This window comes from Aulonocara stuartgranti (assembly GCF_965226115.1).
Source record: "Aulonocara stuartgranti genome assembly, chromosome: 23".
NCBI lineage: Eukaryota > Metazoa > Chordata > Actinopteri > Cichliformes > Cichlidae > Aulonocara > Aulonocara stuartgranti.
The window spans coordinates 53364970-53392206 of record NC_138958.1 but is presented as its reverse complement, the minus strand read 5'-3'; the positions used below and the strand labels follow the sequence as shown (position 1 = coordinate 53392206).

Here is a 27237-nt window from a genome sequence, read left to right as displayed (position 1 = left end):
TCCACTGCAGGTCACACGATCACTGGGACATCACAGAGAGTTAAAAACTGGCTAAATCCTTTCATCTGTAATAAAATGATCAGCGTTGCTACTTTACCAGGTGTAACATTTAAGTTTAACATCCAGGCATCCATGAAAACAGAATTTATTAAATTTAACGGAGTTAGAAGTTAGCTCGCTAGTTTCCACCTAAATATAATATACCATGTCCTGACCGAGAGATTTCGGAAACAAATTAAGATGTACAGCTCTGCTATCTTCTATCTGCTATTCCAACATAAATGAAGACAGAAAACTAAACAGCAGTGACATTTGTAGGGTTACTGAAGTTGGGCTAGCTGGTATATAATAATAATAATAATAATAATAATAATAATAATAATAATAATAATAATAATAATAATAATGAATTGCATTTATATAGCGCTTTTCGAGACCCTCAAGGCGCTTTACAATACCACTATTCATTCACTCTCACATTCACACACTGGTGGAGGCAGCTACAGTTGTAGCCACAGCTGCCCTGGGGCAGACTGACAGAAGCCAGGCTGCCATATCGCGCCATCGGCCCCTCTGGCCAACACCAGTGGGCGGTAGGTGAAGTGTCTTGCCCAGGGACACAATGACCAAGACAGACAGAGCTGGGGATCGAACCATAAACCTTCCGGTTACAAGATGAGCTTGTTGGGAAGCATGTAATGATGTGCTACAAGATCGCTAGCGACACAGCTATCTTAGCATAACATAAGCACAGTGAAGCTGGAGGATGAACGCTAACTTTTTTCCACTCGATAAAAGTTAACGTGAGGGTTCCTGATGGTTAGAGACAAATGTAATCACATGGCAGGATGCTGTAAAAGGACCAAACTTCAGCCAGGAGAACAACTGAGATAATCCATCCACAATACGAGGTTAGTCATTAATATACTGCTGCATGCGCTGGGCTGTAGTTACATGACAAGGTTTTATAAACTGAGCTTAAAAATGATTAGCGGTAATAAAAACCGAGAGAGGCTGACAGTGATCACTGACTGTTTTTGGATGTCATGGATAATTCCTCCCAGCTACTCCATGACGTGCTGGCTGGGCACAGGAGCACGTTCACTGAGAGACTGAGATTACCAAAAAGCAACACTGACCATCTTCCATTGGTTTTAATAAGTATGAACACCCAGCCCCCAACTCGAGGATCCCCACAACATAACCTAATAAACCTACACCTTAGTTCACAGATTCGCTTTGTCTAGGCTGTATTTCTGGGGTTACACACAACCCAGGAATGAAATCATGAATACATAATGGGCTTGGATTTACATCATTATGAATGAAATGTGCTCTATTTGGAAGCAGCCGGCCCCGCCCCTTTCGACAGGTTGTGTGAGACTTTAAATCATCAAACTGTAAATTATAAATTTTAAATTGTTATTGATCCTTTACCTCTAGTCCTAAAGTGTATATTTATTTTCTTACTCTTCTTATATTTATTGTTTGTTTACTTGCACTGCTGTAACTGGAGCCTCGTCGTCTCTCTATATACCGTATTTTCACGACCATAAGGCGCACTTAAAAGTCTTAGATTTTCTTCAAAAAGTACGGCGCGCCCTATAGCGCAGTGCGCCCTGTGTGTTGTAAGGAGGACGTAGTAGAGAACACCATGAGAACGCTAAAGGGTGAAGTGTGGGCGTTGATCGTATATACCGGACAATCGCACATACCTGTCTAAAAGGACAGGTATGTGCATTATGTGGAACATCGTTGTTTTAACAACCCTGAAAATGGCAAAGAGACACGCTTATGAAGCACAGTTTAAACTGAAGGCCATCAGCTACGCGGAGGAACATGGAAATCGAGCAGCGGCGAGAGAATTTAAGATTAACGAATCAATGGTTCGCAAATGGAGGAAGCTAGAAAACAAGCTCCGGCAGGTCAAGAAAACGCAGCTGAGTTTCCGCGGACATAAGGCGAGGTGGCCCGAGTTGGAGGAAAGACTCGAGCGGTGGATCATCGAGCAAAGAACGAGCGGGAGAAGCGTTTCGACGGTCACCATTCGGCTAAAAGCAGTTTCACTTTCACTTTTTATGAAACTGTGCCATTTTTCCATCCGGACCAGGACTACGGCAGCGCAGCAACTTCCAGCGGATTATAAGGAAAAGCTGGCCATCTTCCGCTCCTACTGCAGCAAACACATCGGCGACAAAAACATCCAGCCCAGCCACATCACAAACATGGACGAGGTCCCGCTCACTTTTGACATCCCGGTGAGTCACACTGTGGAGAAGAAGGGGACCAGCACGGTAGCGATACGCACAACGGGGTATGAAAAGTCTTCTTTTACTGTTGTGCTTGGCTGCCATGCTAATGGACAGAAACTGCCGCCTATGGTGATTTTTAAGCGAAAGACTTTGCCTAAAGAGAAGTTTCCAGCAGGAATCATCATTAAGGCAAATGAAAAGGGCTGGATGGATGAGGAAATGATGAAAGAGTGGCTGAGGGAGGTGTATGTAAGGAGACCAGGTGGTTTTTTCCACGCATCACCATCACTCTTAATCTGTGACTCTATGCGTGCCCATCTCACAGCCGATGTGAAAAAACTTGTGAAGCAAATGAACTGTGAGCTTGCTGTCATTCCGGGAGGCCTGACAAAGGAACTCCAACCGCTGGACATCAGTGTGAACCGCCCGTTCAAAGTAAGGCTGCGAGCGGCGTGGGAGCGATGGATGACCGATGGAGACCACAGTTTCCCTAAGAGTGGAAGGCAGCGCCGGGCGAGTTACGCCACAATTTGCCAATGGATTGTAGATGCTTGGGCTAACATGTCTGCTGGCACTGTTGTTCGAGCTTTCGCAAAAGCCGGCATCATTTCCGAGGAGCCGCACGGCACGGAAAGTGACTCTGACAGTGAAGAAAGTGAACCTGGCATGTTTGATGGAGATTTAGCGCAGCTGTTCAATTCAGACACAGAGGATGAGGACTTCGATGGGTTTGATTGATGATAAAAACATGAGTACCAAACTTTGTTTTGCTCCTGCTTTATTTTTAAATACGCACACTTGTATGCTTGTGTGTTGTTGATGATGACGATTACTGGTAATAAAAATGTGAGTAAGGTACCGAACTCAGGTTTGCTCCCGCTTTATTTTTAAATACGCATACGGTATTTGTATGCGCCCTATGATCCAGTGCGCCTTATGTGTGTGTTAAATACAGTAATGGCACACATAACTGAGACTGCGCCTTTTAGTACAGTGCGTCTTATGGTCGTGAAAATACGATACTGGACTGTATGTAGCGGAGATGACAATAAAGTTTACTTTGACTTCAGCAGCGAGCAGGCGCACCGAGGGCTCTCGCGCTCAGTTTTCGTGTACAGAATTTCGAAAAAACATCGGTGCAAATTATACGTCTGTATCCTGATGTCTGGTGTTTTCGTGTTTTGTTGTTTTGTTTGTATTTTGTTTTTATTTTGCGAGTTGGTTATTAGACGCTGCTCCAGCCACCAGTGAATCCCCGCCGCCCCGCCCTCTCCTCCCTGTGCCGCAAGCAGCAGGCGCACCTCGCAAACGGAGGGCGTCCTTACTCCCAGGAAATGGGCGATAGAAAACCGATCAGTGCCTATGACATTCCCAAAGTTTGCTGACATGATGTCGGGGCAGCATGAGTACGAGCAACTTTTTTTTTTGCCAATGCCTGTGATGCCGCCCCCATCACGATGCCGCCCTAGGCAACCGCCCATGTCCCCCATATCAAAAGCCACTGCTGGGTATTGGTATGGTGAGTAGCCTTCAGTGATAGTAATAACAGCAGTAGTACATTCGTGTAGTTGTAAAAAGCATGATAATATATTAAGTAATCCAAAGTATTCAGAATACGTTACTCTCATTGAGTAACGTAACAGAATACGTTGTAAAATAGATTTTGGGGCATGTAATCTGTAATCTGCAGTGGAATACATTTTAAAAGTAACCTTCCCAGCACAGTTTGTGTCTGGTGTATGCGCTTCATACCTATATTGACCACACTCAGATTATATATTTATTTGATTGCTCTTGCTAATCCAGCCATCTCTGTAAAGCTCTGTCTAATCAGAGGATATCCCACCGGATTGTGGAGGCTTGCAGCAGCAAAGGTCTGGCAACATCACGGTGTCGTGGTCTGGGTGAGTGCTGGGGTTTTTCCACTCAGTCACAGTTCCACCCCAGGGCGGAGTTGCTGCTTTCCTGCATGTCTCCACACCTGCTGGCAATTGAGCTGCCAGTACTTAAGACCAGCGCTCACCTCTCCTCTTCGCCAAGTCTTCAGCTAACCACACTATCCTGTTGTCTGCCACCTCCATCTCCTGGCAATACACACTTTCATCCGGAAGCTGGTTTGTGCTTGGCAGCTCTTTGCGTCACAGCACCTCTCGGATTCACTCACCTGCCTGCCCTCCTGTCACAGTACTCAATCAGACCACCATCTCCTGGAGACCAAAAACTGCTCACTCGGACCACTCACTCCTTCCTTGCCATTCCTCCACCTGCCAAAGTAAGAATGTTTCTTTATGGTTCATACTCACCAGGATTCACAGACTCAGTCACTAAAACTTGTCTCCTCTCATTCTAGTGTTCAGAGCCTCCAGGTCATGTTTCCTGCCCCGTGCCCCTGTACATATCTCCTCATCACAATTCTCTGGTGCTTTCCTAAGTCTAGTATTTCTCATAGTTTAGCGTCACTCCTGTTTACCACCGTAATTGAAGTCCCATGTTATTCCTCATAGTTCACAGTATTTGTCAGGCCCTAGGAAATAAAGTTCTGTTTATCACACTCGTCCGTGCCTCTGTGTGATCTGCATTTGAGTCTGGTTATCGGGTTCCGCCGCCACTGAGGCTGGTTGGTCAGGGCGAGTACTGCAGGGAGTATTCCTGCAGTCATTAAGTGATGCTATGAAGGATCAGCTTGCTACCCGTGATGAGCCTGCTTCCTTTGAGGAGCTGGCCTCTCTCACTCTCCGCATTGACAACCGGTTGCGGGAAAGAGAGAGGGAGAGAAGCCGCGAATCACAGTACTCTCTTCCCCGCACCCCGCCGCGTTCGCTGGCGCCCATGCTTATGGTCTCTCAGCCTCTGGATGCCGGAACGTCCACCTCCGTCGTGGACATTAAGCCCGAACCCATTCAGGGTTACCACTCTCGGTTATCTCCAGAGGAAAGAGAGAGGAGATTGAGCTCTCGTGCCTGTTTTTATTGTAGCTCGCAGGAGCATTTAGTCGCATCCTGCCTCAGGAAGAGATGGAGCGACCCACCTGTAGTTTCGGGGGTACGGGTGGGCGGTTCACACTTCACCAGGAAACCCAGACTGGTGCTGACAGTCACTCTAGAAAGTAATCAAGCTCTCCATTCCCTGCAGGCATTAGTGGACTCCGGTTCTGAGCAGAATTTAGTCAACACAGGCCTTTCCACACAGTTAGGAATTCCACTGACTCGACTGGAGCAGGCCATTCCAGCGCGTGCATTAAATAATCCGATTTTCGCCCAGATCTCTCACATCACCAAACCCGTCACTTTAGTCACCTCAGGTAATCACAGAGAGAGCGTCACCTTTTATGTTCTCCCTTCTGCAGACTCGCCCCTCACTCTAGGCTTTCCTTGGTTAAAACTCCACAATCCCCACCTGGACTGGGAGGGACAGAAGGTGATAAGCTGGAGTCTATTTTGCCATTCAAACTGTCTGACCTGCGCACGTGTGCCCAGGCCCAATGAGGCCACTCCCTTGAGTGAGAGGTCACCCGACCTCACAGGCGTCCCCACCATTTACTATGACTTACGTGAAGTGCTTAATAAAAGCAAAGCTCAGTCACTGCCCCCTCACAGGCCATATGATTGTGCAATAGATTTGCTCCCCGGCGCACAGCCGAAGATAGCGTAGGCCCCGTTAGCTGTTCCCCGGCAGACCCCAAGCAGCTGGGGAAAGAGGGCGGCTGGGTCACGGTGAGGAGGAAGCATAGTCCTAAACAGAAGCCCCAGGTACACCACCAACCCGTTCATGTGTCTAACCGTTTTTCCCCACTCGGCGACAAACCCGCCGGGGGTCAAACTCTGGTAATTGGTTATTCTGTTCTCAGACATGTGAAGCTAGAGACACCGGCAACCATAGTCAGTTGTCTTCCAGGGGCAGAGCTGGCTAAGGGTAAACATAAATTCAGTAAGATCATAATTCACGTCGGCAGTAATGACACCCGGTTACGCCAATCGGAGGTCACTATAATCAATATTGAATCGGTGTGCAACTTTGCCAAAACAATGTGGGACTCTGTAGTTTTCTCTGGTCCCCTCCCCAATCAGACCAGGAGTGACATGTTTAGCCGCATGTTCTCCTTAAATTGCTGGCTGTCTGAGTGGTGTCCCAGAAACGATGTGGGCTTCATAGATAATTGGCAAACCTTCTGGAGGAAACCTGGTCTTGTTAGGAGAGACGGCATCCATCCCACTTTGGATGGAGCAGCTCTCATTTCTAGAAATATGGACAAATTTATTAAACCCCCCAAAATATGACTATCCAGAGTTGGGACCAGGAAGCAGAGTTGCAGTCTTACACGCCTCTCTGCAGCTTCTCTCCTCCTGCTACCCCCCCAAAAACCCATCTCCATAGAGACTGTGTCAGCTCCCAAACAGACAAAAACAAACTAAAAACCAGCAACAAACAACTTAAACATAAACAATTACAAAGAAAGAACAATACAGTATCCACATCTGAACCAAAGAGTAAAACAGTGAAATGTGGATTATTAAATATTAGGTCTCTCTCCTCCAAGTCTCTGTTAGTACATGACTTAATAATTGATCAACAAATTGATTTACTCTGCCTTACAGAAACCTGGTTGCAGCAGGATGATTATGTTAGTTTAAATGAATCAACACCCCCGAGTCATTCTAACTATCAGAAACCTCGAAGCACAGGCCGAGGGGGAGGTGTGGCAGCCATTTTTCACACCAACCTATTAATCAACGAAAGACCAAGACAGACTTTTAATTCATTTGAAAGCCTGATGCTTAGCCTCGTCCACCCCAGCTGTGAAACTCAGAAACCAGTCTTACTTGTTATCATCTATCGTCCACCTGGGCCTTACACAGAGTTTCTGTCTGATTTCTCAGACTTTTTATCTGATTTAGTTCTGAGCTCAGATAAAATAATTATTGTGGGTGATTTTAACATCCATGTAGATGCTAAAAATGACAGCCTCAACATGGCATTTAATCTGTTATTAGACTCAATCGGCTTCTCTCAAAATGTAAAAGAACCCACCCACCACTTTAATCACACTCTAGATCTTGTTTTAACATATGGCATAGAAACTGAACATTTAACAGTGTTTCCTGAAAACCCTCTCCTGTCTGATCATTTCCTGATAACATTTACATTTACAATAATTGATTACACAGCGGTGGAGAGTAGACTTTATCACAGTAGATGTCTTTCTGAAAGCACTGTAACTAAGTTTAAGAATATAATCCACCCACTGTTATCATCTTCAATGCCCTGTACCAACACAGAGCAGAGCAGCTATCTGAACGCTACCCCAACAGAGGTCGATCATCTTGTTAATAATTTCACCTCCTCACTACGTACGACTCTGGATACTGTAGCTCCAGTGAAAACTAAGGTCTCTAATCAGAAGTACCTGACTCCGTGGTATAATTCTGAAACACGTACCCTAAAGCAGATGACTCGTAATCTGGAGAGGAAATGGCGTGTCACAAATTTAGAGGATCATCATTTAGCCTGGAGAAATAGTTTGCTGCTTTATAAGAAAGCCCTCCGCAAAGCCAGAACATCTTACTATTCATCACTGATTGAAGAAAATAAGAACAACCCCAGGTTTCTCTTCAGCTCTGTAGCCAGGCTGACAAACAGTCAGAGCTCTGTTGAGCCAACCATCCCTTTAACGTTAACTAGTAATGACTTCATGAACTTCTTCACAAATAAAATCTTTATCATTAGAGAAAAAATTACCAATAATCATCCCACAGATGTAATATTATCTACAGCTACTCTTAGTACCATTGATGTTAAGTTAGACTCTTTTTCTCAAATTGATCTTTCTGAGTTAACTTCAATAATTACTTCCTCCAAACCATCAATGTGTCTTTTAGACCCCATTCCTACAAAACTGCTCAAAGAAGTCCTGCCATTAATTAATTCTTCGATCTTAAATATGATCAACCTATCTCTAATGATCGGCTATGTACCACAGGCCTTCAAGCTGGCTGTAGTTAAACCTTTACTCAAAAAGCATCTCTAGACCCAGCAGTCTTAGCTAATTAAAGGCCAATCTCCAACCTTCCTTTCATATCAAACATCCTTGAAAGAGTAGTTGTCAAACAGCTAACAGATCATCTGCAGAGGTTTATTTGAAGAGTTTCAGTCAGGTTTCAGAGCTCATCACAGCACAGAAACAGCTTTAGTGAAGGTTACAAATGATCTTCTTATGGCCTCTGACAGTGGACTCATCTCTGTGCTTGTCCTGCTAGACCTCAGTGCAGCGTTCGATACTGTCGACCTTAATATCCTATTAGAGCGATTAGAACATGCTGTAGGTATTACAGGTACTGCACTGCAGTGGTTTGTATCATATCTATCTAATAGACTCCAGTTTGTGCATGTAAATGGAGAGTCCTCTTCACACACTGAGGTTAATTATGGAGTTCCACAGGGTTCAGTGCTAGGACCAATTCTGTTTACATTATACATGCTTCCCTTAGGCAGCATCATTAGAAGACATAGCATACATTTACACTGCTATGCAGATGACACCCAGCTCTATCTGTCCATGAAGCCAGATAACACACACCAATGAGTTAAACTGCAGGAATGTCTTAAAGACATAAAGACCTGGATGGCCGCTAACTTTCTGCTTCTTAATTCAGATCAAACTGAGGTTATTGTACTCGGCCCTGAAAATCGTAGAAATATGGTATCTAAGCAGATTCTTACTCTGGATGGCATTACCTTGGCCTCCAGTAACACTGTGAGGAACCTTGGAGTCATTTTTGACCAGGACATGTCCTTCAATGCACATATTAAACAAATATGTAAGACTGCTTTCTTCCATTTGCACAACATCTCTAAAGTTAGAAATATCCTGTCTCAGAGTGACGCTGAAAAACTAGTTCATGCATTTATTACTTCCAGGCTGGACGACTGTAATTCATTATTATCAGGAAGTCCTAAAAACTCCCTGAAAAGCCTTCAGCTGATCCAAAATGTTGCAGCAAGAGTCCTGACAGGGACTAGAAAGAGAGAGCAGATTTCTCCTGTTTGGCTTCCTGTTAAATCCAGAATTCAAAATCCTGCTCCTCACATACAAGGTCTTAAATAATCAGGCCCCATCTTATCTTAATGACCTTGTAGTACCATATCACCCTTTTAGAGCACTTCGCTCTCGCTCTGCAGGCCTACTTGTTGTTCCTAGAGTATTTAAAAGTAGAATGGGAGGCAGAGCCTTCAGTTTTCAGGCCCCTCTTCTGTGGAACCAGCTTCCAGTTTGGATTCAGGAGACAGACACTATCTCTACTTTCAAGATTAGGCTTCAAACTTTCCTTTTTGCTAAAGCATATAGTTAGGGCTGGACCAGGTGACCCTGAATCCTCCCTTAGTTATGCTGCAATAGACGTAGGCTGCCGGGGATTCCCATGATGCATTGAGTTTTTCCTTTCCAGTCACCTTTCTCACTCACTATGTGTTAACAGACCTCTCTACATTGAATCATATCTGTTATTAACCTCTGTCTCTCTTCCACAGCATGTCTTTATCCTGTCTTCCTTCTCTCACCCCAACCGGTCGCAGCAGATGGCCCCGCCCCTCCCTGAGCCTGGTTCTGCTGGAGGTTTCTTCCTGTTAAAAGGGAGTTTTTCCTTCCCACTGTTGCCAAAGTGCTTGCTCATAGGGGGTCATATGATTGTTGGGTTTTTCTCTGTATCTATGAAGCACCTTAAGGCGACTTATGTTGTGATTTAGCGCTATATAAATAAAATTGAATTGAATTGAATTTTCAACATGGATGTATTTTTCAACAGATTCAATACTGCAGTCAGCCAGCACTCCACAGCCGCTCCAGTGTCTCTCCATCTCTCTCCATATTGTACCATAGCTTCCTGTGAGAGTCCTGACACCCCTCCCCCACCGGTCACTTTTACTCATGGCCAGGTTCAGAGACTAATGAGAAGACTCCAATCAGGCCAGTCTGCTGGACCAGACGGGGTGAGTCCTCCAGGCCTGTGCACCCCAGTTTTATGGAGTCTTTCACAAAGTGTTCATGATGAGTCCGAGCGTCCCAGTGCTGTGGAAGATGTCATGCCTGATTCCTGTACCAAATACGCCACATCCCAGTGGCCCCCACTTTCCACGTCATGAAGACCCTGGAAAGACTCATCCTGGACCAGCCCCGACCCATAGTCAGACCACATCAGGATCCTATTTAGTCTCCTCGAGCTAAGGAGGCTCAATCTACACCCAGCTGAACCAGCTGGTGACCACTGTGAGTGTCATGTTTTTGTCCAGTGTATTGAACACCACCAGCCTGACCCTCTTGGGTGATAAGCTGACAGCGATGCAGGTGGATGCCTTTTCCGTGGCCTGCATTGCTGACTACAATATGTGTCTTCAACATTGTGTGCCTGACAAGGTGATCAGCAACAAGGACTGTCCTCTCCCCCTCCCTCTTCACCCTCTACACCACAGACTTCAGCTTCTGCACAGAGACCTCCATCTTCAGAAGTTTTCTGATGACTCTGCGGTGATTGGACTCATCAGTGAGGGTGAACGAAACAGAGTACCGGGCTGTGGTTGAGTTGGCATTGCACCCTACATTTGCTGATGGAAGTACTGATGAAACTTGCATCCATCTATTCTCTTCTTTATCCTTGTTAGGGTTGTGGGGGTGCTGGAGCTGTCTTAGGGCGAGAGGCAGGGTACACCCTGGACAGGTCGCCAGTCAGTCGCAGGCCTAACACAAAGAGACAAACATTCACACTCACATTCACACCTATGGGCAATTTAGTGTTTCCAATTAACATAACCCCACTAACTGCATGTCTTTGGACTGTGGGAGGAAGCTGGAGTACCCGGAGGGAACCCATGCAAACATGAGGAGAACATGCAAACTCCACACAGAAGGGCCTTGGCCTGAGGGTGGAATCAAGCTCAGGATGTTCTTGCTGTGAGGCAAAAATTACAGCACTGTGCTGCTTTGAGTGTAAAATCAATGATCATAGGCAGGTAGTGCTAGAGGTTTTTCCTGATGTTAGGCTTCAACCTAAACATCATTATGCAAAACATTATCCAACTCTGCTTTGGGGCCCTGCTGCACATTTAGACCACAATAATTGAAGCCAAACATCTTTTTTTTTTTTTCAAAAGAGTGGTGCATGACACTCAAACATTTCAAAATATACTTTGAAAACATTGGCAATTAGCCACCAGCAAATCATGGCAAACTCCCAGCAGATAGATTCCTGTCACAATCATCATCATTCTGGGTGTCTGAACTCTCACAGTCAATGTTGTTGTTAAGTGGAATGAAACTATAAATCTCTTGTGAGCTACTCTGAGCTACAATGAGGCTCTCTTCTTTGCAGGATGAGTGAAATGGCTGGCTCTGCAAAAATGTGTGGTCACATGACCAATTTCTTCTATGGTTCCCTAGAAACAGGGGTGGCACAACTTCCCCGCTGGCACAAATCACCCCACTTTGCCCTAAAGCAAAGGTAAGAACTAAACTTACCTTTTTTTAACCTCTGGCAGTTCACCACTTACCTTTGTACCATTTCAAGTTATTCATTGGACGGGAAACGACCTGAATTGCAATAAATAACTGGAAAGATTGGGGTGTTCTAAAACTTCGATAGTGTGCAGATTTAAGAAAGCAAATTTTTGCTGCCATCTGTTTGTCTTTTTTTTTTAGCGTTTTCGTTGCATCTCAGTTAGAGTACCAAATATCCAGATTTGGTCATCCTTAAAAGTCTGTAAGTCAATCAGAGGGATCCGATTCCAGTTCTCACAACCAGGACAAATATTGGCTGGATTACATGATCCATCATTTACACCTATTCAGGCTCAGACCATAACACTATCATCACGTTTGACTGTTGGTATGATGTTCTTTTTATGAAATGCTGTGTTAGTTTCATACCGGATGGAATGAGATGGAAACCTTCCAAAAAATTCAGCTTTTGTCTCATCAGTCCACATAATATCTTCCCAGAAGTCTTGGAGATTGTTAAGTTGTTTTATTGGCCAATGAGCCTTTGTGTTATTGGTCACCTGTGGTTTTCGTCTTGGAACTCCTGAATGCCATTCTTGCCCAGTCTCCCAGTCTTTCTTATTCATGAACACTTACCTTTAACTGTGTTAACAGTGGGAAGTAGAGGGGCAGTTCTCTGGATATTGTTCTGGGTTCTGTGACCTCCAGGATGAGTCGCTGATGCACTCTTGGAATAATTGTTGTAGGCCTACGAGGGTTCACCTCTGTTCCAGTTTACGCTCTTTGTGGATAATGGCTTTTACCATGGTTCACTGGAGGATCAGAGTCTTAGCAGTGGGTTTGTAAGCTTTTCCAGACTGTTGATCTCAATTACTTTGTTTTATCGTTTTCTGTTCTATAGTTTATAGCTTCTTTAAATGATGACTTGATATGTTGTTTTTGAGATCGCTTAGCCTGCTTTGCTTTGTCAGACAGCTTTTATGTAAGAAATTGAAGTGGTTGTAATTCAACATTGTTTTGTTCTGTCTTTGATGCTGAGACGTAGTGGCCGGGATACAGCAAAGCTGAAACCATGAAACTGCCTTCACCATGTTTCACAGATGGAGCTAGGCTTTTGTTAGAAGAGTAACAGTAGATAGAAATCACCTACATAGAAAAAGCAACTGAAAAAATGCTTGTATGAGTGAGTGTGAATGAATGAATGAGGCATGTTATATAAATAGCTTGAGGTGCTCAGGTAGGGTAGAAAAGGGCAAAATAAGAAGCAGTCCATTTACCATTTATACAGTTTATTTAAGTGTCCTTAGAGATGCTTCTGTAAGCCTTTTCAAGCTTGATGAGCATGAACAACTCACTGTTCTCAGACCTCTTTCGTTTTCCCCATGATATTCACTACTCCAGAAAAAAGAAAAAAGAAAAAGATGAAAAGGAGCACTATTTAAAAAAGTATAGCATCAAGTCAGTTAAACTGTTGGGATACTGACCTGGTAGTTAAGTAGCACAGGAGCTTGCTTCATTTTCTGCTGCTTTGGTGTTAATAAAATTAACAACAAGTGCACCAGAGGAGCAGCAATGAAACAACCCCAAAACAGGAAACGTTTCACAGGTGGAGGCAACACATTTTTCCACATCATGGTAAATAAATGGTAAATGGCCTGTATTTATATAGCGCTTTACTAGTCCCTAAGGACCCCAAAGCGCTTTACATATCCAGTCATCCACCCATTCACACACATCATCTTTTCTGGATTTTGGGGTTGTTGTTTTTTTTTTTCTTTCACCAGTTTTTCACTCCCTGCACAGTCTCAAGAGCATGGAGGAAATTCGAGGAGACAGCAGTTACTGTAGGACAGCTGGGCAGGAGGTGCTGGACCTGCCTCTGACCATACAATCAGAAACAGACTTCACAGAGTCACAGAGGAGAGCAGGTTCACCCTGAGCACAAGTGACAGACATGAAAGGGTCAGGGGAAGCCCAAAGTCATGTAGCCTGTAACATCGTTCAGCATGAGATGTTTTGTGTTGGGGCATTAATTATCTGGGAAGAAATATGCTTGGGGGGATGCTTAGACCTCAACCAGCTAGGCCTCATGTAGCAGGAGTATCCACCTGAGACTGGGAGCTGTTCACGAGCATGGAGGATGAAGGAATGAATATTGACTGGTTTTTACTGAAACATAGTATTTAATAATGCAAGAGAGAAAACCCAGCAATCATGATCCCTGTTAAACAAGCATTTGGCGACAGTGGGAAGGAAGAACTCCCTTTTAAAACAAAGAGACCTCCAGCAGAACCAGGCTCAGCAAAGAGAAGATGGGTAAGAAAATAGAAAAAAGAGAACATAAGGAGACAAGGATAAAGCAATCTTTAGCAGCATAACAAACAGATGGTTCAGGATCAGCCTGTCCTGTTCTAAGTTTTTTTCAGTTGAATCTTTAATGTAGCAGTTGTGTTTTTCTCCCAAATTGTAACCGGTTCCACAGGAGAGGTGTTTGATAGCTGAAGGCTCCGCCTCCCATTCTACTTCTACAAACAAATAAGCCTGCATCAGTTTTTCCTAGGGTGCTTTATTTGGATAATACAGTGTTTTAGAGTCATTATTCAAGATTTAGTTTGGGAGGAAAATAATCTTAAATGAACTTTACAGATGCCAACAAGGAGAAGTAGCTTCTTCCCCTAAAAGGCTGCTCCTCTTAGGAGTTACTACAGCCGATCATCTCCTTACATCTCACCGTATCCCTGTCACCCTCCTGTAATTCCAAGCCTCTGCATATCCTCTTTCACTACATCCATCAATCTTCTCTGCGGTCTTCCTGTTTTCCTCCTGCCTGCCAACTCCATATTTAAAATCCTTTATTTAGTATATCCATCTTAAACAGTCCCTTCCACTCCTGCTGTTGTTCTTCTTTCACACGTTACCCCTGACACCTGTCTCCACTCACTCCACCCTTCCTGCACTCTCTTCATCTATTGTGCTCTGTGCGTTTCTTTGAATGGGTGACCCCAGGTATTTAAATTCACCTATCTTCCCCGTTTTTTGTCCTTGATGCTCACCTTTCGACCCGTTTCCCTCTCATTCACATACATGTAGTTCCCCTGAAAAGAAACTGACAGAGAAATATGGTGATTCTTTCTACACGTAGTTATTACTCTCACTGGAGTGTTAAGGATCAACTTTTAGGCTGATTTTAATTATGATTTTAAAACAGTCTGATAATAAAGTAATTATAGGACTCCAGCCTAGAAGTAGCAAATGCATGAACTACTTTTTCAGCAACACTTGGAGATGCTTCTAATTTTGTGTAATAATGAGGACCCCAACCTATTGCAAAACTAGCAACTGAACAGATGATGGAGATGGAAAGCAGTCCTACATATTTGTTTAATATGTGCACTGAAGGACCAAAATGATCAAAATGACTCCAAGGTTCCTCACAGTGTTCCTCGAGGCTAAGGTAAGGTCATCCACAGTTAGCATCTGGCTACACATCAGGTTGCTAAAAATTTTAAGGCCAAGAACAATAAGAACTTTTGTCTGAATTTAGAAAACTACAGTTTACCCACGGCTTTAAGAATGCTATATATTTCAATTGACTGATTTGTGATAGGTTTCTGGTTTCATATAACGGGGTATCGTCTCCATAGCAAAGACTATATATACCTTCATTCAGTGTCTTACTTCATTTGTCCTTTGTGTTTTTCACAGAAGTCAAAGCAACGCCTCTCTAAGGAGCTGTCAGACTGTGTTGTTTACTGCAAAAGTGTCCATTTCACTAGCTTCAAACACTCACGTATTCACTCCAAGTTCTATGAGGTGGCTTCTTTCACAGAGTCTAAAGCCCGGAAACACCTTAGAGACGCCGGTTAGTTCACTCACATGCTTGTTTTCTGATACAGATTTTGTTTTTGACCACACGAGAGTGTAACTTTTCTGATATCTATTTCAGGGGCTGAATTTGTGCACCATAACTCACGGCAGCTGAGCAGAGTTTATCCCAGTGGTTTTCGAACAGACTCTTCCAATTTTAATCCTCAGGAAATGTGGAATGCTGGTTGCCAAATTGGTGATGCAACAATAAGACAGATTTAAGTCTATATCAAGCATTTTTCAACGCTGCTCTCAGATCATTTACATTAATGCCTGACTTCTCACTGTGATATGTTTTGCTTGATGATATAATTTCACTCTTAATTTGGAATGATTAGGAGTTTTATTTTCATGGTAGTCCAGGTAAAATACAGAAATACCAGGTTTGCTGGCAGGAATCCCCTAAATCAGGCTCCTTTCAGCGTCTTTAGATCTTTTCTGAAGCAAAACTAAAGCAGAAAGTCGGTATTGTCCTTATTTTAACACTATGTTTAGCAGCAGCCACCATCTGTGTTAGGTGTGGCTGTGTGCAGACAGGAATAGGACCCAAGGTGCAGACTCCGGAGACAGAACTTAAACCAAAACAGCTTTAATGCTGAACTCAAACATAACATAACTGGGGAAAAAGGTCAAAAATAAACTAACACCAGCGGATTGACAAAAGACACAGCAAAATAAACGGTAGATCGCGACACGGACACAGAGAAACACAGGGCTTAAATACACAGAAGGAGCAATCAGGGAATGAATAACAGGAGGGAAACACAGCTGGGGCAAATCAGAACTGACGAGACAAAAGGAAGCGTAAACTGAACACACTGAGATAAGACAGAGACCTTCAAAGTAAAACAGGAAACACATAACACAGACTCACATGCAGGCACTACAGAGGGAACAGAGACGTGGGACCAGGGCAGACACAAACACTGACTGAACACGGGGATATAGGAACTAAGGATACATAGAGACGCGAACTAGACAAGGGGATACAGGTGATAGGGGAGACAGAGCAACTAAAGAAGACAGAGACATAAACCATAAGACAGAACTCAAAGAAACCAAAGACTAAAAAGTATAAATAATATAATAAACTCAAATACCCTGGGTCAACGACCCAGGCATCCTAACAGTACCCCCCCCCCCCTTAAAAACAAAAACAAAAACAACCCAACCAGGGCGGGCGGCGGGGGAAACAGGATGGAGGGCTCGAAACAAAACCAAACAAGGAGCCAGAAACAAAAAAAAAAAAAAAGAACAAACAACGGAGCCCGGAAAGCAACAGAACAAAACACAGGAACAAAGTCCAAAACAACAGCACCAAGGCCCAGGCACAGTCCAAAAGCAAACAAACAAAAGAGCTCACGAAAGGCGCAGAGGCCCAGGCAATAGTCTCAAAAAAGTTCAGGGGGGCCAGCCCGGAGGCTAACGGCACAACAGTCCAAACCCGGGCACGTCAGGGGGGCGGCCCGGAGGCTGATGGTCCAAGAGCCCAGAAAACAGGTCAGGAGGCCGGCCAGGAGGCGGGAGGCACCGGTGGCGACGGAGCAGATCAGGAGGCCGGCCGGGCGGGAGGCACCGACGGCGACCGAGCAGATCAGGAGGCCGGCCGGGCGGGAGGCACCGACGGCGACCGAGCAGATCAGGAGGCCGGCCGGGCGGGAGGCACCGACGGCGACGTAGTTCAGGGGGCCGTCCATGACGGCAATGACGTCCAGTCATCGGCCGGACAAGACGTGCAGGACGAGCAGGCCGGACAGGACGTGCAGGACGAGCAGGCCGTGCAGGCCGGACAAGACGTGCAGGACGAGCAGGCCGTGCAGGCCGGACAAGACGTGCAGGACGTGCAGGAACAGACAGCATGGAGACCTCAGGAGCAGATGAAGCTGAACACTCGGAGGCCGGACCAGGCGGAGCTACAGAGGCTGAGGCCGGACCAGGCGGAGGAGCCGGTGGTGGCTGAACGGCCTCGCCAGAACCATCAGCAGACACTGGGACGTGCTGGCTGGGTCCTCCCGGACCCCCAGCTGACGAGGCAAGAGGCTGAACGGGCCCCTCGGATCCTCCAGCAGGAAGAGTCGGCTGAAGCGGTTCCTCGGACCCTCCAGCGGCGACAGGTGGCTGAACGGGCCCCTCGGACCCTCCAGCAGAGACAGGTGGCTGAACGGGCCCCTCGGATCCTCCAGCAGGAAGAGACGGCTGAAGCAATCCGGTTGTTCAGTGATGACGCGACGAATCCTACTTCCGGGCCTAAAGCAGTCTGCGTTTAATATGGCTTTTGTGTTGTTAACATGTTTAATGTTATGTATTTTCTTCTATTTGATCTCAAAAAGCTCCTAAAACAGTCAGTGATCACTGTTGACCTCCCTCGGCTTTTATTACCGCTAATCATTTATTTAAGCTCAGTTTTTAAAACCTTAGGATGTAACTACAGCCCAGCCCATGCAGCAGTATATGAATGACTAACCTCGTATTGTGGATGGATTATCTCAGTTGTTCTCCTGGCTGAAGTTTGGTCCTTTTACAGCATCCTGCCATGCGATTACATTTGTTCCTGACCACCGAGAACACTCACGTTAACTTTTATCGAGTGGAGAAAAAAAAGTTAGCTTGTTTATATTATGCTAACATAGCTGTGTCGCAAGCGGTCACGTAGCACATCATTATATACCAGCTAGCCCAACTTCAGTAACCCTACAAACGTCACTGCTGTTTAGTTTTCTGTCTTCATTTATGCTGGAAGTGATAGCAGAGCTGTACGTTTTAATTTGTTTCCAAAACCCCGCAGTCAGGACATGCTATATTGTATTTAAATAGAAGCTAGCGAGCTAACTTCCTGCTAACTTCTAACTCCGTTAAATGTCATAAATTCCGTTTTCATGGATGCCTGGATGTTAAACTCAATTGTTACACCTGGTAGAGCAGAACGCTGATCATTTTATTAAAGATGAAAGACTTTAGACAGTTTTTCAACTCTCAGTAATGCCATAGTGATCGTTTGATATATGGACCTGCAGCGGAGTTTAGACCCAGACACGGCTAGTGACGTCAGACTGAACAACCGGATTCCTCGGACCCTCCAGCGGAGACAGGTGGCTGAAGCGGTTCCTCGGACCCTCCAGCGGAGACAGGTGGCTGAACGGGCCCCTCGGACCCTCCAGCGGAGACAGGTGGCTGAACGGGCCCCTCGGACCCTCCAGCTGACGAGGCGTGAGGCTGAACGGGCCCCCCGGGCCCTCCAGCTGACGAGGCGTGAGGCTGAACGGGCTCCCCGGGCCCTCCAGCTGACGAGGCGTGAGGCTGAACCGGCTCCCCGGGCCCTCCAGCTGACGTGGCGTGAGGCTGAACCGGCTCCCCGGGCCCTCCAGCTGACGAGGCGTGAGGCTGAACGGGCTCCTCGGGTCCTCCAGCTGACGAGGCGTGAGGCTGAACGGGCTCCCGGGCCCTCCAGCTCACGTGGCGTGAGGCTGAACGGATGACCGAGGAGAGGAGCGACGGTGGCGTCGCTTCCTTTTAGACGAGGGAACAGGAACCGGTGGAGAAACGGAGACCTCCTCCTCATCCTCCGACCACACAGCCGCCAGAAAAAGGCAGGCGAACGGACAGGCGAACAAGGTCCCGGCTGGCGTGAGGAAGGGGAGGAAGCCTGCAGTGGCGATGAGGCAGAGTGTGCGTTGCCCTGCGGCAGCGGTGGGGAAGATGTAGTGAGGGAGAGAGCAAGCTCACTAGCCCTGACTTGCTCTCTCCAGGCAGTTATGGTGTTCCCCAACTCAGTGTCCTTAGCAAACTGCCTAAGCCGGGGATTATGCCGAATGATGGCCTCCACCGCGCTCAGCCCCACTGCCATGGTCCTTAAATCCGAGGACTGGGCGATGCGGTCGAGCAGGCTCACCAGCCGCTCCATCTCGCCGCTGAACTCTGAGAAAAAGGAGTCTGCAGGGTCCATGTTCTGGTCGCGATCTTCTGTTAGGTGTGGCTGTGTGCAGACAGGAATAGGACCCAAGGTGCAGACTCCGGAGACAGAACTTAAACCAAAACAGCTTTAATGCTGAACTCAAACATAACATAACTGGGGAAAAAGGTCAAAAATAAACTAACACCAGCGGATTGACAAAAGACACAGCAAAATAAACGGTAGATCACGACACGGACACAGAGAAACACAGGGCTTAAATACACAGAAGGAGCAATCAGGGAATGAATAACAGGAGGGAAACACAGCTGGGGCAAATCAGAACTGACGAGACAAAAGGAAGCGTAAACTGAACACACTGAGATAAGACAGAGACCTTCAAAGTAAAACAGGAAACACATAACACAGACTCACATGCAGGCACTACAGAGGGAACAGAGACGTGGGACCAGGGCAGACACAAACACTGACTGAACACGGGGATATAGGAACTAAGGATACACAGAGACGCGAACTAGACAAGGGGATACAGGTGATAGGGGAGACAGAGCAACTAAAGAAGACAGAGACATAAACCATAAGACAGAACTCAAAGAAACCAAAGACTAAAAAGTATAAATAATATAATAAACTCAAATACCCTGGGTCAACGACCCAGGCATCCTAACAATCTGAGTTCTGTGTGTACATTTACAAAGATGCTCTTTTTCAGCTTTTTATAATGACGTACTGATGACGTGTTTGAAGGGTTAGAAACAGGGTTGGTCAGCAGGCTCAGCACAGTCTAAAGTATTGTTTGTGCGTCAATGGTCATTAAGTTTCCATAGTAGAAACTCAGCTTTGCAAAATGAACCCTTTATTTATCTTATTGTGTTTTTCTTTGACACCAACAAATAATTGTATTGAATTTTTATTATTATTATTTACACAAAACTGTGATTTTCTGAGTTCTAACAAATATGCTTGGATATAATAATTATTTATTTCACATTTTTGTTCAGTTTTTTCATAATTAATATAATTATATTATATTAATATAATTAAATTCACAACTAAGCCTGCTGACAAACAAAACGTGACAGTTAGGCGTCCCAGGAAGAAACTGATACAAATGTAAGGAGACTTTCGTAAAACACTTTTTATTCATTTAAATTCAAATGTCAGTGACAGATGAGGAAGGAGATCCAGAAAGGAAAATTAAAATTACTTTAAGATGAAACAAATATTTTTCCTTCAAATAAAACATAAATAATATCTGTCCACATAATGTCACCACTTATTATACTGAATGATCCTGGCTGAAGCTAAAATCTGTGCAGCTTTAATAATAAAACAACAAAATGCCAAGTGGCCCAGCACATCATGCACTTAATCAGAACTGAACAGACCCAAACATTTCCCCAAAATCCCCACAAAAAATGATTTTTCTCCTCTTCCACTCAGTTGCTTTAAACTTCCAGACAGCAGGGGAGGGGATGGATGTGAACGATGGACTTTTTAGTCAGAACGGCTGCTGTGGCTATGTGTTGAAGCCCAGCTTCATGAGAGAGGCGGACGTAAGGTTTGACCCTGAGATGCCTCAGAAACGGGATCACTACCATCCTGTTGTCCTCACCGTACAGGTGAAAGAGAGATTTTTTATATATATTTTCATTAAAAAATCGATGGATCTCTTTAAAAGTGACGTCTTTACCACGCTGAACAAAATGTGTGTTTTCATTAAATGTAATGAAGGTGATCAGTGGTCAGCAGTTACCCAAAGTCAACATCAAAGAAGACTCTATAGTGGATCCTCTGGTCAGAGTGGAGGTCCATGGAGTTCCTATGGACCAGGCCAAGCAAGAGACGAGATATATTGAGAACAACGGTACATACTCACACTGACTTCAGTTTGATAAGGAGAGATCACTTGGAAGAATTGGACATCATTTATAGAGATAGAAAAGTTAGACTGCGATTACCCATCGTGGCAGAATGGAAACCCAGCCGTGGTAGGTTTAGGACCGGACCCCCCAGGAGCTCTGGCTGAGGTGTCTGAGGTGGAGATGGGGAAGAGGTGGGTCTTAAAGGGAGAATGACGGAGAGCACAGATTTAAACCGTGCAAAGCGGAGGCTGATTGGCTCAGATTAGACTAGTAATGATGTCAGCATTGACACTGACAGCGTGGTACAGCAGTAGTCATGTAAAGAACAGGAAAGCAGGTAGATGAGTGATTACAGGCCTTCTTTACTGCACTTATGTTTAAGCTTCATCAGAAACCATTTTAAATGTGATATATTAGACCCTGTCTGAGCGCTGGTGCTGAGCAGTTCATCCTTTTCACAGGGTTTAACCCCATGTGGTATGACACTCTGCATTTCACCATTCACACGCCTGAGCTGGCCATGGTGCGCTTTGTAGTGGAAGACTATGACAAGACATCTAAGAATGACTTTGTGGGCCAGTACACACTCCCTCTGAGCTGCATGCAGCAAGGTACGGATCAGTTTCTTCTTTAAACTTTGTCTTCATATTCACATTAACATTTAAAACAAATTTTTATTTGTATAGCGCCAAATCACAACAACAGTTGCCTCAAGGTGGTTAATATTGTGAGCTAGACCCTACAAGGCTATGTTGGGTCTGTGTTTCCACAAGCCCCGCTAATTCTAGAGACTTATTCATCATGAAGAAAACAAGACAGTCGATCGATCAAACACTTGCGCAAGGGAGGCCTCATCTGTGTCCACCACGAAAATGACCTCGACCACGACCTCCCTCGCTGCCCTTTTTATTGAGACACAGTTCACACAAAACATGTCAGAACAAAGCCACGCCCCCTTGGTTCTGAGACAAAGCATTTGTATGTATATGTGTGTGTGTGTGTGTGTGTGTGTGTGTGTGTGTGTGTGTGTGTGTGTGTGTGTGTGTTATGTGAGAATGTGTGTGTGTGTGTGTGTGTGTGTGTGTGTGTGTGTGTGTGTGTGTGTGTGTGTTATGTGAGAATGTGTGTGTGTGTGTGTGTGTGTGTGTGTCAGACCTTCTGCTGACCAAAGGGTCGTAAACCCTGGAAGCTTACATCAAAAGAAACAGATCTTTCAGATAGGATGTATCTACAATAAAACCTCCCCAGCACAGAATGGTTGGAGAGGTGGTCAGGATCAAAGGAATGGCTTTGATCGTACTGCTTGAACTAACGCTGTACAAATTTAAGAAACACAATGGCAACATTCAACAATTAGACTTATCAGGATACAACCCCCCCCCATGTTCTCATTGGGTTTTCATGTGCTCCTCTTTGAGAGTCATCACCATTGCTAAGAAGCATCAAACACATTATATTCTTTATGCAAACTTACTGTTTGTGATCAGTGTTGCGGTCATTATTCAGAAGCGGTCATATATTACACACATTACACACACATTACATTTGTAATGGAGTACATTAATTAATTAGAGAAGAAAACAATGTTGAACTGCTACTTTGGCGTTTCTCTATAAAATAACCTGAAATGTCTCATAATTAGCATTTAACAATGTGAACCTGAGGCTACAGTTACACACCACATACACACATCCCTACGTGTGAGGACACACATGTGATCTTTCTCTTAGTATTTAGCCTGACGGCTCATCACTGCTTTTGTTACCTGTTGAAGTTTAGGATCTGGCTGCTGGGTTGGAGTCGCCATTCACTGAGCCAAGAACCCAGACTGATGTTAAAGCTAACCTAGTGTTAGCATGCTGTGCAGATGCTTGCAAAGAGAAGATTGTGTTAGCAACATAACGCATTTCTTTCTGTCCTGGATGCAGTTTGCACTTTACCATCGTGCTCTCGTCCTTTTGTGCAATAATAAGTAATTTCCATATCCACACTGTACACTGCACCACTATTTTCCTCCTCTGACACACAAATCAGCTGATTGTAGTGAGAGTGGAACAGATAAGTGGGATCAATAGGCAGGCAGACCAACGATTCCAAGGAACTGGACTACTGGGAACCAGTTTATTTTCCATTATACAATAAGAGTCTGAAAGATGTGGTGAAAACCCTCACTAGTAGAACCATAACATGACATTTGCAGTATTTTGTCTCTCATCTGTCGGCGTGTATAAATATACCTCGTTGCCTCCTAATTGTTTCCTCTTGTGTTCTTAGGTTATCGTCACATTCACCTGTTATCCAAAGATGGGACCAGTATACCTCCCTCCTCCTTATTTGTTTACCTCAGGATCAAACATCTGGAATAGCTGTGGGATTCTTTCTTCATACTATAACATTAATCTGAAAACAGTTCCCACCTGATCCTGTTACATTCAGATCATTTTTTTAACAATCACTTTATTTAATGAAGCTGCACAAAATGTCAAAACATTCATGATGAGAAAAATATGAAGTTACAGGATTTTTGCATTATTCTTACTCTGTCATACTTTTAATGTTTGAAATAAAAAAAAAAATCTCAAAATATCGATTTTGTGCAGAATTTTTTTCTATGAACAAATATAAACATCGATATCATGAGAAATCATAGTTTCAGTGGTGGATCAGAACTATTACAGTACTGTTGTACTGTTTGTTTTTGATCCTTCACTGGAGGAAACATTTCCAGTTCAACTTTAAATGGTCCTACGTTCATGTAATGATGTTGACCACATTATAAAATAGTTGATATGAAAGGAATCATGGATAATATGATGGCTTCACTTTATAGCTGCAGTTATTGTACTCGTGCTTTGATGAGATGAGAGAATACGTCCAAATCATAGAACCATTTGTATTTGTTGTCTTATTTGACATCACTGATACACTGCCCAGTGTGGGTCGTAGGGTTAGTAAGTAAATGTGCATATTTCTTCTTTGCTCCCTGCCCAACATTACTGCTCCTGTTGGGTGGACTGTGTGCACCTGCTGTACAGGTGAATGTGCTCCTTTCTATCAGTGCACTGTAGATTTTTACTTAGACAATCATGACTACTCTCCAGTCCTCAGGTTTAACTCTGGTCAAAGATCAGGACAAAATTATTCGCCCCCCTTTGAAAATTTCATTTTTTATATTATTTTAACGATTATTTTCCTACTGCTGTTATTTTACCATAGTTATATTTTTGTTACTGTATCGTTTTACTTTGCACACAGAAACAAAATTAGTTCACAAAAATAAAATCAAGTTTGCTTATTGCTGATAACAGGTATCTGCAGGTATTTGTTGTGTCTCACACACATCTCCTGAGTAATCCCAGCCCATTCTTCTTTGGTCAGTCATTGCACCAAAGAAGAATGGAAAGAACTTTTAACAGGAGGAAGAGTGAGGGAGGGACAGCCATCTGCCCTGACCGGTCTGGGGGGAGCGCAGGAAGACACAGTGTGAAGCAGAGCTAGAGTTTAATAATGACTGAATACAAAGTGGTGTATAAACACAGAGTGAAAAGAGGCTGATGAAGAAGTGCATCATGGGAAGCCCCCGGCAGCCTCGGCATATTGCAGCACAAGTAAACAAAGGATCAGGGTCATCGAGGATCCTTTGGGAGGCAGCGGCGAGAGAATCACTCTCTGCTCCTGAGCTGCAGTCACCCAGCTCCTACAGGGAGAGAAATAGGGAGGGACGACCTCCCCACACTAAACGACCACCCAGGCATAGTCTCACACACACACACACACACACACACACACACACACACACACACACACACACACACACACACACACACACAAACGAATGACACAAGAACACACAAAGATATTTGAGACCGAGAGGTAGATCACTCCCATGGAGGGAGGGAATCAACCAGGAAACGGGTAACCCTGAACACCAAGGCCCCAGACTCCCCTGCAGCATCCACCAGCACCCCACACCACCCTAGACCTCTTTTATAGATGAAGAAACTCTTTCCTGGCTAAATGAAGATCTTCTGGGTTAGTCCAGCACCATTTCTTCTCCAGCTTACAGGTTACGTTTTTAAAGGTGCACATTTGTGAACAGGGAGTCAAGCACTTCTGAACGGAGGCTTTTCTTTCCAGACGGGCAACAATGTGCAGGGTTGTGTGCAGTGAGGATGTAACACTATGACCAATATAATCCACCTCTGTGGGAACAGAGTTTAACCAGCTGCTCTGTCTGTCACACTTTCAAATGACTGTTTTGGTAAATCACCAGAGGTGAAGGGAGCCACCAGGCTGAAGAAGGAGTCCTATCGGGCTTGGTTAGCCTGTGGGACTCCGGAGGCAGCCGACAGGTATCGACAGGCCAAGCGGAATGCGGCTCGGGCAGTGGCTGAAGCAAAAACTCGGGTGTGGGAGGAGTTCGGAGAGGCCATGGAAAAAGACTTTCGGACTGCCTCGAAGAGATTCTGGCAAACCGTCAGACGTCTCAGGAGGGGAAAGCGGTGCTCTACCTGCACTGTGTATAGTGCTGGCGGAGCGCTGCTGACGTCGACTGAGAAAATTGTCAGGCGGTGGAAGGAATACTTCGAGGACCTCCTTAATCCCACTGACACGTCTTCCGAGGAGGAAGCAGAGTCTGGGGATGAGGGGAATGACCCGCCAATTTCCGGGGGCGAGGTCACTGAGGCAGTTAAACAACTCCTTGGTGGCAGAGCCCCTGGTGTTGATGAGGTCCGCCCCGAGTTCCTGAAGGCTCTGGACGTTGTAGGGCTGTCCTGGTTGACACGCCTCTGCAATGTTGCGTGGAGATCAGGGGCAGTACCTGTGGACTGGCAGACCGGGGTGGTGGTCCCCATCTTTAAGAAAGGGGACCGGAGGGTGTGTTCCAACTACAGGGGGATCACACTCCTCAGCCTCCCTGGGAAAGTCTATGCCAGGGTGCTGGAAAGGAGAGTTCGTCCGTTAGTCGAACCTCTGATACAGGAGGAACAATGCGGTTTTCGTCCTGGTCGTGGAACACTGGACCAGCTCTTTATCCTCTCCAGGATACTTGAGGGTGCATGGGAGTTTGCCCAACCAGTCTACATGTGTTTTGTGGACTTGGAGAAGACATTCGACCGTGTCCCTCGGGGTGTCCTGTGGGAGGTGTTGCGGGAATGTGGGGTGTCTGGCCCATTGCTACGGGCCATTCGATCCCTATACAACCGTTGCAAGAGCTTGGTTCGCATTGCCGGCAATAAGTCGGACTCGTTCCCGGTGGGTGATGGGCTTCGCCAGGGCTGCCCTTTGTCTCCGGTTCTGTTCATAATTTTTATGGACAGGATTTCTAGGCGCAGCCAAGTGGCGGAGGGCTTTCGCTTTGGTGGCCTCAGAATCTCATCTCTGTTTTTTGCAGATGATGTGGTTCTGTTGGCTTCATCGGGTGAAGGCCTCCAGCTCGCACTGGAACGGTTCGCAGCCGAGTGTGAAGCAGCGGGAATGAGGATCAGCACCTCCAAATCTGAGGCCATGGTTCTCAGCCGGAAAAGGGTGGAGTGCCCACTCCGGGTCGGGGATGAGTTCCTGCCACAAGTGGAGGAGTTCAAGTATCTCGGGGTCTTGTTCGCGAGTGATGGGAGAAGGGAGCCGGAGATCGACAGACGGATTGGGGCTGCAGCTGCAGTAATGCGGACGCTGCACCGGTCCGTCGTGGTGAAGAGGGAGCTGAGTGTAAAAGCGAAGCTCTCAATTTACCGGTCGATCTACGTTCCTACCCTCACCTATGGCCACGAGCTGTGGGTAGTGACCGAAAGAACGAGATCGCGGATACAAGCGGCAGAAATGAGCTTCCTCCGAAGGGTGGCTGGCCTCTCCCTTAGA

At 45.4% G+C, this 27237-nt stretch overlaps 1 protein-coding gene across 1 annotated transcript in view; it reads left to right on the top strand.

Annotated features, from left to right (window-relative positions):
* The window catches only part of plcd4a (phospholipase C, delta 4a), a gene marked incomplete at its 5' end in the record, with an annotated part of 66945 nt that extends 43060 nt beyond the window's left edge, over positions 1-23885 (top strand). Inside the window, 6 exon segments of the mRNA XM_082523465.1 lie at positions 15442-15598; positions 15683-15799; positions 20957-21135; positions 21248-21380; positions 21840-21989; positions 23653-23885. Coding sequence (XP_082379591.1) covers positions 15442-15598; positions 15683-15799; positions 20957-21135; positions 21248-21380; positions 21840-21989; positions 23653-23744 — 828 coding nt within the window. The 3' untranslated portion in view covers positions 23745-23885.
* Between the last annotated feature and the right edge of the window lie 3352 nt (positions 23886-27237).